The sequence below is a fragment of the Geotrypetes seraphini genome, chromosome 10, assembly GCF_902459505.1.
Source record: "Geotrypetes seraphini chromosome 10, aGeoSer1.1, whole genome shotgun sequence".
Lineage (NCBI taxonomy): Eukaryota > Metazoa > Chordata > Amphibia > Gymnophiona > Dermophiidae > Geotrypetes > Geotrypetes seraphini.
Genome location: NC_047093.1, coordinates 116,819,205 through 116,837,606, shown reverse-complemented (window position 1 = coordinate 116,837,606; position 18,402 = coordinate 116,819,205). Strand labels below are relative to the sequence as shown.

The following is an 18,402-nucleotide window of genomic DNA, read 5'->3' as shown; positions in this document are numbered from 1 at the left end:
AGAGCAGAAGCCAAGAGAGTGGGGACATAGGTTTTGGACGTGCGTTATGGAAAAGAAATCTCCAAACTCCAGCACTAGTCTCTGGCTCTGACAGACCTTGATGAGATTTTAGCGCTGACGGATCCTAACACTTTTCCCTCCCTATGCTGAGACGGATCCGTCAGCGCTAAAATCTCATCAAGGTCTGTCAGCGACAGAATCTACAAACGGCAGGGACACGGACCGACACGGACCTCAGAATTTTAAGGCCGTACGGGTTTAGAACCGCGAGGTCCGTGAGGTCCGTGTTTTACCCCTTCCCAGCCCTGGCAAATTTTAGAGAGCAGGACTGGAGAAGTAAACAGGAAGTAACAGCTCAGCAGAGTCACAGATAAGAACAAGTCAGATCAGGTCAGGCATTCAAAACATCGAAGGGGACAAAATCAGCAATTAAGGGCTGTAAGTGATATTACTCCTAGATGAAAGGCACTCCAATATGGTGTTTCAAAGCAGCAGTATTCACTGGCCCACCACGTGTCAAGCCTTGTCTATTGGAGTTGGGCTGTGCTTTTCAAAAAAGTCAGCCAGATCTTTTGGGTTAGCGTAATCCTTTGTAGTATTTTGAAACGTGACTCTCATACGGGCTGGGTAAAAGATACCGAATCTGGCTCCAAGGTTCTTCAATTGAGGGCGGTAAGCAAGTAATTTCCTTCTTGCCTCAGCAGTTCTCTTGCTCAAGTCTGGCACAAAGAGCAGGGTATTGCCTTCATATTGAATCGGAGCCAGCGACCTAGCCTTCTGCATTATTTGCAGCAGCTGTGGATATCTCAAAACTTTTAAAATCAGAGGTCTGGGATATTTGCTATTAGCTGACCTTGCTGCTGGGATGCGGTGAGCATGCTCCACTTCAAATTCCCTCTTAAAGGTGATATTAAGCACATTTGGTATTAGCAGCTCCACAAATTTAACAATGTCATTGCCTTCTTTCCCTTCAGGTACCCCGAGAATTCTCAAATTAGTCCTTCGGGCACGGTCGCTGGCATCATCAATTTCTTGTTCTAAAATTGCTATTTTTTTTAATTTGACCTTTAATCTGTTTAACACTGTCTTCAGTAGCAGTTGCTTTAACTTCAAGATCAGCTACCTGGATTTTAAATTGAGCCATCTCAGATGTCAGGTTGGAAAGTTCTTCTTTAATGTCTCTTGTTTCATTCATTATTTCTTCTTTGGATTCTGTCATGAGTCTCTCAAGGTTTTAAGTTCAGCAAGAACCTCAGACATGCTGCCATTTTCTGGTTTGTGCCTTCTTCCAGTTTTATTAGTGGCCATCACTTCTTTATTTGTAGATATTCCAGTAGAAAAGAAGGTTGATAGTAGGATTAATAAGTTCTAGAAGAATTTCTTAATCGATGTTCAGTCTTTATTTTGAAATTAAGAAGGCTGTAGGGAGAGCAACTCGATCAGGCTGCCATTCCTCTCAGGCATTCTAGCGCCCCTCGACCTTGCCCTTTAAGATTTAAAATGTTTCTTTTCCTCTTAGCATTGCCACTGCAATACTTCATACTACCTCTGTACCTAACCCTGGACACTGTATCTTGCTTTACCTAGTAAGATCTTCATATTTCTGTAGATTGAAGCACAAACAAGACAGTCGTGTCCCTGATTGCATGATCTCTTATGACTGTGTGACTTGACTGAAGACATGCCCTATGAATAAAATATAAACTGAAGGCTAGTGTCTTTAATCCTGGAACTATGAATCAGGAACTTCTATACCATTTCCAAGAAACCTCCTCTCACTGTGATAACTACGTTTTCACTGCAGACTTTCATATGCTCATACTGGTTTTACCGGACCTCAGAAACACCTTCCTCCACCGTTAACCATACATTTTCTTAAAACGGGGAGCCTCACAGGTGTATTTCTCCTCACTGGTCCTTGTTCTTATACAAACTTTTAAATTTTTTACTTCTTTTAGATTTTTTTTGCTTTCCTTTATACGTTTATGAATAAAATAGGCAGAGCAATGGAGGCCATTTACTAAATTTTTTGTTTTCTCTTTCAGAAGTTAAAGCATACATTTAGACTCCAGACCCTTTGATTATGCCTTTTCTGATTATTGATTATTGTGCCATGTGTTACATGGAAATTTACTTTGCTAGTGCTATGTTCTATGATGTTGTTTTTCTTCTTCCTTTTGTATAATTGTGTTTATTTGTAGATTTAAGTTCAGCCCTGACTCATTGATGGATGAAAGCAAGTTTAAGGCCTACTGGAGCTCTATGTTTGTTTGTGTCATGTAATCTCTGTGTTTGGTTTGTAGAGTACCCCGGAAAACATACCATTGGCCATTTTTTGGAGTTTTTTATCCCCATTTTTTGCATTTTTGTTTTTTTTTCCTATCTAAATTGCACAATATCTTTTTTAGTTCTTGTTTTCATGGCCTGAGCGCTGCTTAGTTAGGGGTTATATTATTAAGACAAAGGTTCTATATAGTGTTGATTCTATGGTGCCCACTGGATATGCTCAATTTACACTTTCTGACATGTTTGGGGTTTTTTTCTTCTTTTTTTGTGCCCTACACTGAGTATATCCTTATGGTCTTTCTTGAATGCCTTACTAGTTGTGCGCAACCCATACAAACTTATCACCCTGTCCTCTTATGAACATTGTATACCTGCATATTGTCTCTCATTTCCGTACTTATACCAAGTAAATGTCCTCCTTTGACTCACCTCCCTGGACTTCAGCTGCTGGATGATGATGCCTGAACTCCTTTCAAGCTAGTGTGTCCCTCCCTGTCTATGCAGACACCTTTCTCTCCAAGTATGGACCTTACCAGTTTAAAGAGACTGATACCCCTGCAACGCCACATCCTGACCTTTTAATTTCTTGGACAGGAACTGTTTACAAGTGTTTGAGTGTAACTGGCAGCTTGTGGTTTATAGCAACCCCCACCTAGTGCCTTTATCAGGTGCTGAGGGCCCCCTCATTACCCTCCTCGCCCAGTACCTTTGTATTTTGATGCATGCGTGTTATTTGATGTTGCTTATGGTCATGGTACTGCCCCTTATACTGTTCCTCGATTGGCAGCATTATTATCTCAAATGTGTTCTATAGCTTAATGCCTTTCAAGCAATGCCCCTATGAGGAAACCTTCACTCATGATGGAGCCTGTCCTTTATGGGAATGTGTCTCATGTGCTAGTTTATTTTGTGTTTCCCCCATTTTTCTGAACATATGAAAGTAGATTTTGTTTTTTCCTGTCACAACTAGGACAGTTTGCTGAATCTATAGGCCAGACTCTTAATGTCAGCAACTGTTTTGTCTGTGGTGGGACTGGTATGGGAGAACAGTGGCTATGAACATAGCTGGATATTCTAGACCTGCCTTCAATACAAAACCTCCCTTTCACGTCAGCCCCACGACTTCCACTGTGGGCCTTGCGGACTTCCATTATTGCATCTTCAATTTACTAGGACCTCCTCTTCAGTATCTGCTCCATGGAACTTCCTACGCCTGATGGCCAGCTCCTGATGGTTGATATTGGCTCTGTGGCCTGTTTGCTTACCTTTTGGCTGCCTGCTCACCGGACTGGTACATGTGTACTTGGATCCATCCCAGCTCCTTTCTGCTACTGCTGGCCGGCGGCGAACGCCTGGGAGCCCCTGTGTTCGACACTAGGGGTCGCCAAAAGTGGTTAGCACTCTGCACCCCATACAATTGGAAATGGGGTGACAACTGGCCTGCTGAACGGATCATTGCTGCTTATGGACCTGCTACGTGGGCCAAAGATTGCTCCTTGGGTTGTCGGACCCCAATCTACCTGCTCAACTACATACTTCACTTGCAGGCTGTTCTTGAACTTTTGCACTGCCATGTACCAGAATCGCCTGTCCCTAGATTACTTGCTGGCTACGGAAGGTGGCGTTTGTTGCAAGTTCCACCTCTCTAACTGCAGCCTTGATCTTGATGATGATGGTACCGTGCTCAAGGAAGATGTGGACCGCATCACCAAACTGGCTCATGTTCCTCTCCGAACCTGGCGTGGCCTCCCTGCTGACTGACTCTTTCACTCTTGGCTACCTGCCTTGCCTGGTCCCTGTGATTCTATGATATAGTCAACTGTGCTGTTCATCGCTCTACTGCAGCCCTGACTAGTACCTACCGGTCCCTACCACAGACCCCCGACCTTCCCGGAAGCTTTGACCCCCATGTCTATATTGCTGCTCTTGGTGTCCCAAGAGGGGTTAAACAACTTCTTATTGAAATATATATCATAGGACATATCTGGAATATCTCTCCCTCCAAGCTCATGCTGTACACTTATGATGTCATTTTCATGACGTAAGAGTCGATTGAAGTTTTTCCTATTCCTTCTTATGTAAAAGGAACAGTTATCATTTTGCCAAGGAAAAAACCACAAGGTCTTTTCTTTTTGTGTTCTGAGCTCTGTGTCCCCATTTTGTTCTGTAGTTGACTTGTTTTGATAAGAAACATTTGCTAAGAAAGAAACATTTGCTTGAACTTAGACAAAAGGACAATATTATATGCCATAGTTACCCCCCCTTATGTTTGCTACCTTTTTCTAGTTGCTTTTATATATCCTGTTACCAAATATGGTCTTTCCTACAGTCATATGCTGAAAAAACTGACCCATGTGAAATGCTATATATATATATATATATATATGTTACAGTACTCTGAATAAAGGAGATATCCCTTGGCATACTGGCATGTGCGTTTGTGTGTGTATGTGACAGCAGGACAGCAGAATGAGGCTAATACAAATTGGCACCTGGTCGTTTCATAGACTCCTACACTCCTCCTGTAGCAGATTCAGGAATGATGCACGGCCACATTAAGAACAGTTTGTGGTTGTGCATGCTGTACTTTAGAGGAAACACTGGTTGGGACAGTTGCTCCTTTTGTCAGCTGGTAAGCAGCAAGAATCTTAGAATCTACAAGTTCTGAGTTGACTTAAGAACAGGGACTGCCTGTATTATGTTCTCTCCATGCACTTAGAGAATTCCTAGACTTCAAATCACCTCATACAGCTATCAATGCATTCTCAGTTTCCAAATTGGACTACTGTAATACCATTTATGCAGGTTTGCCACTTTCCCAAACCAAATGCCTTCAGTTATTGCAGAACTGCACAGCACATTTTCTTTCTAGACAATCTAGATTTAGTCGTGCCTCCCCACCTTTACGCCAGCTTCATTTGTTACCAGTTCATTTCAGTGTAAAAGTCAAGATTCACCACTCTTCTACACTGGTGGCCCTAGCTATCTTTTTTCCTCCATTGTTCCTTATACCCCATCACTTGTCCTACGCTCTCTTTCCTATTAACAATTGATGTTCTTTTCACTCTTTTGGTTCATTGTGTTTTTCATGTACACCGCTTTGATCCTTGGCTGGTAATAGTGGTATAAGAAATCAATAAAATTATAATAATAAAGAGAGAAGGATAGAGAGAATATCTTTCTAATGTATGATTAACTATACTGACAGAAAACATTATGCTAAGAACAGAATAAGGTCACCAACACTAACATATTAAACAATTTTTAATGTTTAGAAACACTTGTTTTCACTAAGAAATTATTGTATTTGAAAGGTTTTCTAATGCTAAAATTTTATCTGTTTATGAATATTTATTTATGAATCTGTTTATGAATATCAGTTTATAAATATTTAATCCTAAACAAAAACCTCTTGTAAGAATTCTGCACTCAATAAAAATCACTGTTGATATTTTTGTTTATTTGCCTAATTTAAGAGAGAGTTTCAGTATGAAACACCCCCCCTCCCCGAGAACCTCATGAATTACACCCACAAGCAAAAATAATATGAGCCTGCCGCTACATCATACCAATCTCTATAGGCAGGTTTTGAATATGTAACAAAATAATATATTTTCAATAAGGTACTGTTGTATATAATTAGTTAATCAGGAGAACTAAACTTTTAGCATGGAGAATCATCAAAGCTGAAAAACCAAATGAGTCTGCCACAAGTGAAAATTAGCTCTCATGCAAAAAGACACTGAACAATGTGCACAATCACATAGCTATTTTACTTCCAGTGTGATCATGAAATTACCTGACAGAGTGCTCCATTTCATTTCTTCTTCAGGGGGTAGAAAACAGTCTCACAACTAAAAGGGTTGGTTCAATTTAAAACCTGGTTCAAAAAATGCTTTACAGCTTTCTGAATCCAACTGCAATGGTAACAGCTTCTCCATTATATCTTTCGCTGCTAGTACTAGACAAATTACTTCCTTTGTGATCACCTTTCAAAATCAAAGTTTTCTTTTTCAGAGGAGCCCCGTTCTCATAAGCTCTCGCAGGCTCAGGGGAGGCCTGCAATAGGCCTGGGAAGGAGGCGGATAGGCGCTGACCTGAAAATAAACCGAGACCCCCCATTTTTGGGCCAATTTTGGGGGTCCAAAAATCTCAGTTTATATTCAAATATATATGGTAATCATCAGCACAACTTCAACCTGCTGTCAGCTTTTAAGTTTAGCTTTCAAATTAGAGAATGTCAACTTTACACAGTTTCTTTGAACTTTTGAATAATGCTAATACTTTTGAACATAGTAAACATAATACAGTACTTAAAGATCAAGCTTCAGGTATTGACAAAGAAAGAAAAAAATTACCTTGACATATTGGAGGTTCTGGGGACCAGCCAAAATAATAGCACTGAATTAATTCAGATCCAAATAATGAGTAGTTTTCTTTACAATAAAACTGTATCACATCTCCATCCTCATAGGTTTTCTTCACAGGACGAAACCCTCCATGCACTACATTTTGTATGGATGAACATGTTAATCCTGAAATAAAATTATTTTTCAATGTTAAATAATGCTACAGTACTGCATTTGGTAAAACCCTCAGCAATTTACACGCTTTAATATATACTGTAGTAATGTGTATATCATAGTGCAATAGCCCCCAAATTCTATATACGGCACCAAAAAATAAAGAAACAGCACAGATCAGAACGGAACTTAGCATGATTTTATAAGGTCAGCATGGACAAAATATGGAACTGCAAGGACATCTCAATCACCATCAAGCATAGACTGATCACTGTCATTTTGTTCCTAATTGCGAAATATGGCTGTGAGACATGGACACTCACGAAAGGAGATAGAAGAAAAATTAACGCCTTCAAGCTGTGGTGCTGGAGAAGACTTCTATGAGTCCCATGGACAGCTAAGATCACCAACATTGATGTTCTTGATCATATAAACCCAGAGTTGTCCCTGGAAGGCAAGATTACCAGATAGAAACTGACCTATTTTGGACATGTGATAAGGGTGAATTCACTAGAAAAGGAGGTGTTACTCAGAATAGTCAGTGGTAAAAGGAAGCATGGGAGACCAAAAGCCCGTTGGCTGGATACTATCAAGAATGACACGGGAATGAACATCAAGCAATTGAAAGAAGTTGTGGGAAACAGAGAAGCATGGTGAGGAATGGCCTACAAAGTATCCAAAGGTCATACACGATTGAATGGATAGTAGTAGTAGTAGACTGTATACTGTATAGAATCATGCTTAGTGGCTGTATGTAGCATAACAGTGCCCTTTGATGAATTCCTCCCTTAGGTGCACCCATTTATGCCAAGGAAAACCAGGCCTAAATACTTGCACCTAATTTGTGCACAGATTGGGTGTATTCTATTAATAGTGCTCCTAACTTATAGGAACACACGCTATCCACCCATGCTCTTTCCCTGGCCATACCCTCTTTTGAGACTCACACATTAAAAGTGACCCACACCACTTTATAGAATGTACCTACAAAATTGTACATGTAGCTTCTAATTAGTGCCAATTAGAATCAATTATTAGTTGTTAATTGCTGCTTATCAGTGCCATTTCGTTTGTTAAACAATTAGATTACGCACACAAAATTGGCTATGCACACTGATTTGAGTAGAATACCACATACAGAATTTGGGTCATAGTTATACCTGAGACTGATGCATAATGAGAATAAAAATGAAACTTCTAAATATCGTTTGTAAGGTTTACACAAAAAGCAGCACAAAATTCCCACGAAGCACAGTAAAAAGAAGTATGAAAAGGAAGAGATGCTTTCCCAGGTGGTTCAAAATGTCACCAATTATCACAAAACTCAACACTGACAGTGTTTCAATGCCAAAAAATGTCTTCCTCGGGAGTCTATGTGTTAACAAAAAAAACATATTAATAATATAATCTCTCATACTATAGAAAAGAATAAAAAAAAAATATCTACATACATCAAAATTCATAAAACATTCAAATTGTATCTAAAATATATAAATATTTAATCAAAAATTATAATCATCTTTAAAAAACACTATTGCCTCCTTTTATGAAACTGCAATAGCAGTTTCTAGTACGGGTAGCTGCGCTGAATGGCCTGCGCTGCTCCCAACACTCATTGAGTTCCTATGAGCGTCGGGAGCAGCGCGGGCCATTCAGCGCGGCTCCCTTCACTACAAACTGCTATCACAGTTTCATAAAAGAGGGGGTATATATGAACTCATGGACCAATATACGGTATATTTTAAAAATGAATAATTAAACAAAATTGACTTAGAAAAGACAAAGAAGGAGATAAGAAGACTATTTTTGGCCTAAAGAAATGGGAACATGTTACCCCCTACTATCAAAAGCTACATTGGTTGCCATTGGAATCCAGAGTTCTGTTCAAGTTCTCATGCATCTGCTACAAAACAGTACCGGGTTATTTCAACCCCCACTTCACTTTGAGTTATAACAATAAGAGCTCTCAAAGAATACATTTGTTTGCTTTTCCCTGATTAAAATTATGTTATTATAAAAGGTTCTTTGAAAGAACCTTTTCTTTTCAGGCTTCCAAACTAAACTCATGGCTCGCCAAAATTGTGCTAGATGCCTCTTCTTATCTTGATTTTAGAAAGCAGATAAAAAATGCTATTTAACAGGCTGAGTTCTTAACATATTTTATTATTATAATCTTTTATTCTTTTAAGATTGTTGTATCCTCTTTATATGGCATGGATGTATTTTTCTTATATTATATGCATATAACTTGTTGATTTTTAATGATTTGTATTACAATTAATTGTTGTGAACTACCTAGAACCTTTTGGGTATGGCGGTATATAAAATAAAATAATAATTATTGGGGGGCGCTGTCGAGCCCACGTGTGATGGCTGCTTGAATGTGGAGCTCCTGCACCCGATCGCAAATCGAACGTTGCTAGGCAACACTCGCGATTTAAAACGCCGAAAATATTGTAGTTCAGGCAAGATTAGACATCTCTCTTGCGAAATCGCTAATTTTTAAGAGCGGGAATGGCAGAGAAAAAGATCAGTAAGAGACACAAACCGGACCCCCCGTCGCCATCGAAAGTACCGCTGCCGGGACCCGAAACCGGAAGTGCCTCCGAAATACTTGCAGAAATTCGCGAATTGAAAATCCTTGTCTCTGACACTAAATCAGCTACTGAAGAGATAAATGACAAACTAACTACCCTCACAAACGACTTCTCTCAACTGCAGACTCGGGTTGTTTCCCTGGAAGGCAAGATGGATGCCACCACTCAGCACGTGGCTGAACTGAGAGCCCAGACCAGGAAAATTGCAGTATTGGAGTCAGAGCTGGAGGATAACAACAACAGATCTCGTCGTTGCAACATTCGTCTTTTGGGGCTCAAGGAAGGGGCACATGAGCGTGACCTGGTCAGACACCTGGAAGAGCTGATTCCTAAACTACTGGATCTCACCTTCCCTAGGGAATTCGAAATAGAAAGAGCACACAGAGTTCCATCAACTAAGAATCCGAATGACCGTTATCCTCGCCCAGTGGTTCTTAAACTTCTCCGATACCAACATGTGCTAGATGTTATGCAGCGTGCAAAAATCAGAGCCCCTATTACACATGAGGGAGCCACCATTCTTTTCCTGCCTGATCTGAGCAAGACCACTGCAGCACGGAGAAAGAAATTGCTCTCATACCGGCCACAATTAAAGCAGCTTAATGCTAAATTTGGTATGTTATATCCGGCCAGGATGAGAGTTACTCTTCATAATCAAACAAAAGATTACACTAATCCGGAAGATCTAGCTGCCTTTATTGAACTGCAGTCTCCTACACCAATACATCAGGTTTGATTGTGTTTGTTGTACTGCCAGAATGTCCCATCTATGCCTGTCTATAATATAATATGATGTCTCGCTGTCTGCAATTGTTCACTAATGTTCTGTTAAATAAGGTTCATTATTATTGTTGTTGCAGGAATTAACATATCATTTGATGCTAAGCTATTTAGCAGTATTGTTATACATGCTCCCTGCACACACAGTACACTTTTTCAGCTTAAGGGTGCTTCACAGTAGTAGCTGCTGTTACACTCTCACAGTGCACATGGGTCTGGTAATGTTTGACTTTAGGTCAATTCTTAGGTATTTTGGTCCTATTCAGTTGCAGCTTACGAAGTATGCTAACATGTCCTTCCTTTTCTGGTTATGCAATAGGTCAATTGAAATGAACCATTTAGTTCCCTATATGAAGCAGGTCAATTCCAATCTTTATATTAATCGCAGAGAAAATTTCCATGTCCCTTAATGTTATTTCTCTGAATACTAAAGGGCTGAATAATCTGATTAAACTGAAGAAAATTCTAGCATACCTAGACCAAATGAAACCTGATGTCATTATGTTACAAGAGACACATTTAGACAGTGTGGCTTCTGACAAAGTCCGTTTAGGTTGGGCTTTACCTGCATATTATTCTCCTGCCCTGGACAAAAAGGGTGGCGTTCTGACTCTGGTCCGAAACAAACCAGACATTGCTGTTATATCCTCTTCTCATGACTTGCAAGGTAGATGGGTCAAGGTAATCATTGATTGTGGTGGTCATAAGATACTTTTGCTTAACCTGTATGGCCCTAACACTGACAACCCTGATTTCTTTAATGCTATCACCGCATCGATCCTAGCTGAATCTGATTCACATTTGATTCTGGGCGGTGACTTCAATATGGTTTTGAACCCAGAAATAGACAGACAATCTCAATATAGATACAAAAAAAACAAAGCATGGTTTGCTCTCCAGCATATGATCTCAGAACTCCACCTGACTGACATATGGAGACACACTCATGGCTCTGACCGCGCTTACACGTTCTACTCTAACCCACACATGTCTTACTCATGAATAGACCTTTTTCTACTTAATAGATCGCTATGCGACTCGGTCACCTCTACAGAAATTTTACCCATATCAGTGTCAGATCATGCAGCCATATCACTACAGATCACCTATAAAATACAACAGCCTCCTCACCGACAATGGCGCTTTAACTCCTCCCTTCTCCAAGATCCTCAATTTAAAATAACCATTCGCAAAGCAATAGAGGAATATTTCTCCTTCAACTCACCGGAACATACATCTTGGATTACGTGCTGGGACGCCTTCAAAGCCTACATTCGGGGAGTCATTATATCCCATGCAGCTAATACACGGAAGAGCCAGATGGCAACCTCCTTGAAGTTGGAGAATGATATTAAGAAACTGGAAATAGATCATCAACGGGATCCATTAGACACCACTACTCTTAACAGGCTAGCGAAGGCTCGTTTTCTTTATAACTCCATGTTGAGTAAATCAGCAGCCAATTCCGTGTTTCTTCAGTCTGCCTCATATTTTGCAGAGAACAACAAATGTGGACACTTACTAGCCTCCTATCTCAAAAAAAAAAGTAGACAAGAAAAACATCACTGCGATAGAACTAGACAAGGACAACATCTTAACTACCAACCAGGACATATCTCAAGCTTTTAAAAACTTCTATGAAACTTTGTACACCTCAGAATTGGTTGAGAATGATGACCCTACTCCACAGTTTTTGGAAGTCCTACCTCATCCTACAGTATCTCAAGAGGACAATCTCAAATTAGATGAACCCCTGACTATCTCAGAGCTCTCCCAAGTGATTGATTCCATGGCGATTCGTAAAGCTCCAGGACCGGATGGCCTAACGGTAGAATTCTACAAAGAATTCCAGGATGTTCTTAACCCTTATTATCTTCAATTCCTTCAATCTGTTATTGAGTCACAGAAGCTCATATCATTGTTATACCTAAACCTGACAAAAATCCACGATCGATGTCGAATTACAGACCTCTTTCTCTTATAAACGTGGATGCGAAGATTTATGCCAAACTCTTGTCCACTAGACTACAGGGAGTGATAACCAAACTCATCAAGACAGATCAAAGTGGCTTCATCACTGGGAGGTTTGCCACCGATAACTCTAGAACATTCACACATATCATTGCTCAATCCCATGATAATGTACAAGATCTTATAGCGGTGGGGCTGGACGCCGAGAAGGCCTTTGACCGTGTGGAATGGTCATCTCTTTTTAGATCTCTGGTTTGGTATGGCTTCTCTGAAGATTTCATCAAGAAGATCAAGATACTCTATTCCTCTCCCTCAACCAGAACATTTATAAATGGAACTTTATCCTCTGTATTCCACCCGACACGGGGAACCAGACAGGGGTGTCCACTATCTCCATTGCTGTTTGACCTGGCTCTGGAACCTTTACTTATATCTATACGTGAGAATAAACTCATAGAAGGTTTCACTAACAAAACCTCAGAGATCAAAATATCGGCTTATGCTGATGATATACTCCTCTACATTACTCCAGCATCATTTCCTCATCTAATCTCAACGATCAGTCATTACTCAGCCATATCTGGTTACAAACTGAATATGTCTAAAACTTTGGTCATGCCTATTAACTGCCCAGAGGTTAAGTCTGATGTAGAAACATATGGTGTACAATGGTCTGCTACTAAAATGAAATACTTGGGAGTGTATTTCGGACCTACTCTGGAGGAAACCATACAACTCAATACTGAATATTTATTACAGATAGCACGCCACACAACCTCTGCCTGGTTCCCATTAAATCTCTCTTGGTGGGGTAGATTGGAGTCGATTCGAATGATGATTGTACCAAAAATTAATTATGTCCTAAATATGCTGCCGTGCCTCTTGCCTCGCTCTTTTTACAACACCTTGGATTCTATCCTCTCGCAGTTCATCTGGAATAAAAGACAACCTCGTATTGCTCTTAATAAGCTCAAACTGGCTAAGAAAGATGGAGGAGTAAACTTCCCGGACTTTTACAAATATCACAGCGCTTTTATCATACGGCACTGGTTTCATGGTCATGTTGACAATAGACTTACAGATAAACCAAGTTGGATTGACATGGAAACTCGACTGTATGGAGCGTCACGCTTAAAACTCCTTCCTGGACACACTATATCTCGCAAAGATAAGAACGATCAAATTTTTCTGTCATATAAAATGGCTCTCCAGGTCCTCGAATCTAACATGCCTCTTAGATGGGATCAAACCACTGAACTTCCCATATGGAATAATCAGAGATTTTTGATCCAGTCAAAACCCTTTATATGGCCCCTTTGGCAAAGAGCAGGCATTGAAACTGTAAAGGATTTGACAAATGCGGATGGATGGCTATCCTTCCAGGACATTTCCAACATATGGAACATTCCCAAGAATCAATATTTTGCCTGGATCCAACTCTTACACTGCTTACAGGCAGCTGTTCCTGACTTGCAGGTTCTAGGGGATAAACCAAGCCTACGTTCATTTTTAGACAAGTCTCCATTACTCACCTACAAAGCGTCCTTCTGGTATAAGATTATTCAACTATCAGAGGACAAAACCCCTCTCTCTTCTGAAGTAAAATGGCAATACATACTGAATTTACCTTCTGATGCCATAGATTGGAACAATGTATGGTTGACCTTACATAAATCCATAAAATCCGCTTCAGTGTTACAGTCCATTTTCTTTTTGTTACACCGCGCAGTTTGGACTCCTGCTTTATCACACAAAATTGATATCTCCTCTGCCTCTAAGTGTTGGTCATGTGACAGTGAAGATGGTTCGCTGGAACACTTGTTATTTAGTTGTAAACATCTTGTCATATATTGGATTAAAGTATGGGACACTATATGCAATATTTTAGACATATCTGACCCACTCAATATCAAGATTCTTATACTAATGTCTCACGGTCTGCAATCACCACTAAATAAATATGAAGGTCACCTTTTGACAGTTATGTTGTCCTTAGCAATTCAAAATGTTCTCTTTTGTTGGAAAAACTTAGATAAAATTGAATATCATACTTGGTGGAACACCTTGTGTCTTCATGGTAAATATGAACAAGTGCTAGCTGAAAAAATGAATGCCCTTAGCAAGTATAAACTTATTTGGTCTCCTATTCATCAATATTGTTTGAAAATGTAATCTTGTATTAAATCAATGTCATCTGTTTGTGCTGTTCCTGCTTTAGATGACCTTTTTCTATATCACTGCTCGTGTATAGATGTAACCAATACCTTCTCGCATACTCGTACTAGTTGCTTACTTGAACCCTGATTTTAATGTATATGTACTACAATGTTGGATCATATACTCTGTAAATGCATTTATGTTTGTTTCCTTTGTGTTGTGTATTATGAAACTTAATAAAAACCTTTGAACACTAAAATAATAATTATTATTATTATACCTTCAATAGTAGTGTAGTTACGATTATGTTCCTTCACATAGAAGTGAATCCAGCATATGAAATTTGTAGGAATGTTTTGTCAAACTTCAAGGAACCCAAAGATAGAAGAGGAGAATACAGACCCCAAGCCAGAAATTTAAATATTGAAATTTAAATTAAAACTATGCTATGCAGGGGGCGCTAGCGAGCCGGTGAAGAGATGGCAGCATAACTTTTGAGCTCCAGCTACACCATTACAGAATCGATAATTAACCCTCTTTTTGATGATAAATTCTGGTGAATTCTTCTTGCAAGGATCTTTAATAACGATATGGCAACTTCCAAAGTAGGAAAAAGGCACAAGCCTGACCCACCATCTCCCAAAAAATCGGCTGAAGATGCCAAAGACGAGGAAGGCTCCCAGAACATCATGGCGGAGCTTAAAGCATTGAGATCCATGCTTGCTGATGTGGGAATCGACGTTACTGAAATCAAATCTGAATTAGCCGACATGCGAGAGGATGTTACTCAATTTCAGCAGCGTTTCCAGACTATTGAGGATAAGCAATCAGCTCAGCAGACCACTATTAAAGAACTCCAGGTACAAGTTAAAAAAATTGCCAATTTGGAGCGTGAGCTCGAAGACGCAAACCTCCGCTCTCGGCGAAATAACCTTAGAATTTTGGGAGTACCGGAGGGGACAGAGTCAACGGATATGGTTAAGTATTTGGAAAACTTCATACCAAAAATACTGGATCTTAACTTTGACAAACCGCTAGAAATCGACAGGGCACACCGGGTCCCTTCGCATAAGCTAACCAATAGTTTATAGTTTATAGTTATAGTTATAGTTTATTCAATTTTTGATTAAACGCTTTTTCGTTTCTTCAAAGCGTTGTACAGAATAAAAATAACTTTACAAAAAAAAGTAATAAAACATTTAATACAAACTTTTTAAGATCAACGTGGCTGACGTATTAGGTAATTATAGACAGACATGCAATAGACACGATTGGTAAAGGGGGTAAGAAATACAATTGATAAAATAAAAATAAGCAACATTTAAGGAAAACACGAAAGGAATTAGGGGGAGGGTTATAAGTTAAAAACAAATATTAATTATTTAATCTCTAAAATGAGCCTCTTTTTTATTTTTTTTTTTCAGTTAAAAGCTTCATTAAAAAGGAAACATTTTAAGTTGCTTTTAAATTTTTTTAAGTTTTTTTCCATTTTTAAATATAGTGGAAGAGTGTTCCAGATTGTAGGGGCTGTAACTGAAAAAATTGAGGTACGGCGTGTGCCAATATTTTTTAGGGAAGGAATGTTGAGGTTAAATTGAGATATGGACCTTAAGGATCTTGGTGGATCGTATGGAATCAGTAATCTGTCTATGAAGGCTGGGGCATTTGACTGCAGAGTTCCGAATGTTAAAAGGGCAATTTTATATGTTACTCTTTGTGAGACTGGCAACCAATGGGCATTTTGAAGAAGAGGGGTTACATGATCATACTTCTTTGCTCCTGAAATTATTTTAATAGCAGTATTTTGAATCAACTGCAAACGTTTTAAGTCTTTATGATATATTCCTTTTAAAAGTGAGTTACAGTAATCTAATTTCGATATAACGAGTGAATGTATCAGAATATTGAGAGAACTAATGTCGAGAAGGGGGGCTAATGATCGGATCATTCTCAGTTTATAAAAACAATTTTTAACTAAGGCGCTTATTTGAGGTCGAAATGTTAATTTATTGTCTATGAGGACACCTAAAATTTTTATAGTAGTGACTGATGATAGTGGAATGTTATCAATAATGATTGGGGAAATTAGTTGAGCTCCCTCTTTTCCTGGGAAAAGGAGGGTATTAGTTTTTGAGATGCTCAGTGATAATTTATTGATGTTTAGCCAGTCGTGAATTTTACTTAATTTTTGATTAATTGCCTGAATCTCAGAATGATTGGTTGGGTCAATGGGGTGTAGAATTTGTAGGTCGTCGGCATAAGCATATACTGTAAACCCTATTGATTGACAAAGAGTCAGAAGAGGAGCCAAGTAGATATTAAATAATAAAGGCGATAAAATAGAACCTTGTGGGATTCCGAAGTTAGAGTGGTAAGGATTTGATTTTGTTGTGTTGAACTGTACTGTGTAGGATCTATCGGAGAAATAGGAGCGGAACCATTCAAGGGCATGATCGACTACACCTATGGATTCAAAACGTTGTAATAAAAGATAATGGTCGATGGTATCGAAAGCTGCAGCAAGATCCAAGGAGATTAGGAGAACGGATTTATGGTGATCTAAATAATAATTTATGGATGTAGTGAGACCAAGTAATGAGTACTCTGTAGAATGGTTGGTACGGAAACCAGTTTGGTTGGGGTGGAGTACGTGTGTTTTGTCAACGAAGTCCGTCAATTGTTGAAAGACAGTTTTTTCGGTTAATTTACATAGAAATGGAAGATTTGCTATTGGTCGATAGTTAGAACATTTATCAAGATTATTTTTTGGGTCTTTGATGATTGGGTTTATGATTGAGTGTTTCCAGTCTGGTGGAACATTGGCTGTAGATAAACAAGTGTGGATTATTTGAAGGATATAAGATCCGAAAACTGTAAAGTGTCGTTTCAGGAAAAATGGAGGGATAGGATCTAGGATAGAGCCTTTAGTATTCATATGATGTAAGTTATTTTCGATGGCTTTTAATGATGGAGGGATAAAATTAGATAGAGTAGCACGAAGTGTTTGATTCGTGGATGTAATAATCTCATTTTCTGGAGGGCTGAATAGATTAATGATACTAGATAAGTTATTAGCGATTTTGGATCGAATCAGAACGATTTTTTCTTGAAAGTAACTTGCTAAAGTTTGAGCAGTTGGTGCTACTTTGTCTAAAATTGGTTTTTTGTTTTTAAAGGTAGTTAATTGCTTGAGAACTTTAAACAAGAATGATGGGTTTTTGGTACTAGAGATTTTTGTATGATAGAATTGTTTCTTAGTTTTGTTAATTGATTGCCGGTAATATTGTGATATTTTTTTGTAATTATCTAAGTTTTCCGGGGTGGGTTTTGATCGCCACTTTCGTTTGGCTGATCGTGTTTGTTGTTTTAAAAGACCTAAAGATGCGTTGAACCAAGGGTTTCTTTGTTTTTTTGAGGAAATTTTCATAGTTACTATTGGTGCTAATGTATCTAGTAATGATTTGCATGCCTTGTTCCACGTATTAGTTTGTTCGGTAGAAGTTTCAGAGCTAAATTTTTCTAAATCAATTGTAAATGCCGAAGGAACAAGGGAGTGATCTATATGTTGAAAATCTCTTGTGGTGATAATTTTGGGGGCTGGATAAACGACCTTGGGAAATGACAATGATAATGTTGTTTGAATTAGATAGTGATCGGACCAGGGGACTGGAAGGGGAATGGGTTGAGAAAAATTTGAAATTAGTTTTTTGGGAACAATAATTGCGTCTAAAGTATGACCGTGAGAATGAGTTGGCTCGGAATTTAATAATATTAAATTGAGATCGTCTATGTGTGTTAATAAATCAGTTGTGATTGGACTAGAGACCTCATCAAAGTGAACATTGAAGTCACCTAAGAGGAGAGGAATTTGTGAGGAGGTGGAGAAGTCAGAGATTATGGATAAAAGGTGCGTTACCGCAGTTTGATTAATTGGGGGAGGGATATATAGTAGGAGAAGATCTATTTTAGGCTTTGAATTAGTTCTAACTTGAAGAGATTCTATTAAATTATTGTTATTAGTTGGGGGAGTTTCTATTACTAAAGATAGAATTGATTTAAAAATTATTGCTAGACCGCCTCCTTTCTTT

The 18,402-nt window shown here is 38.9% G+C and overlaps 1 protein-coding gene across 1 annotated transcript in view; it reads right to left on the bottom strand.

Moving 5' to 3' along the window:
- Positions 1–18,402, bottom strand: part of F13B (coagulation factor XIII B chain) — a 228,854-nt gene that overhangs the window by 132,348 nt on the left and 78,104 nt on the right. Inside the window, exon 6 of the mRNA XM_033962281.1 lies at positions 6,645–6,821. Within this exon, the coding sequence (XP_033818172.1) occupies positions 6,645–6,821 (177 nt within the window). The remainder of the gene's footprint in view (positions 1–6,644; positions 6,822–18,402) is intronic.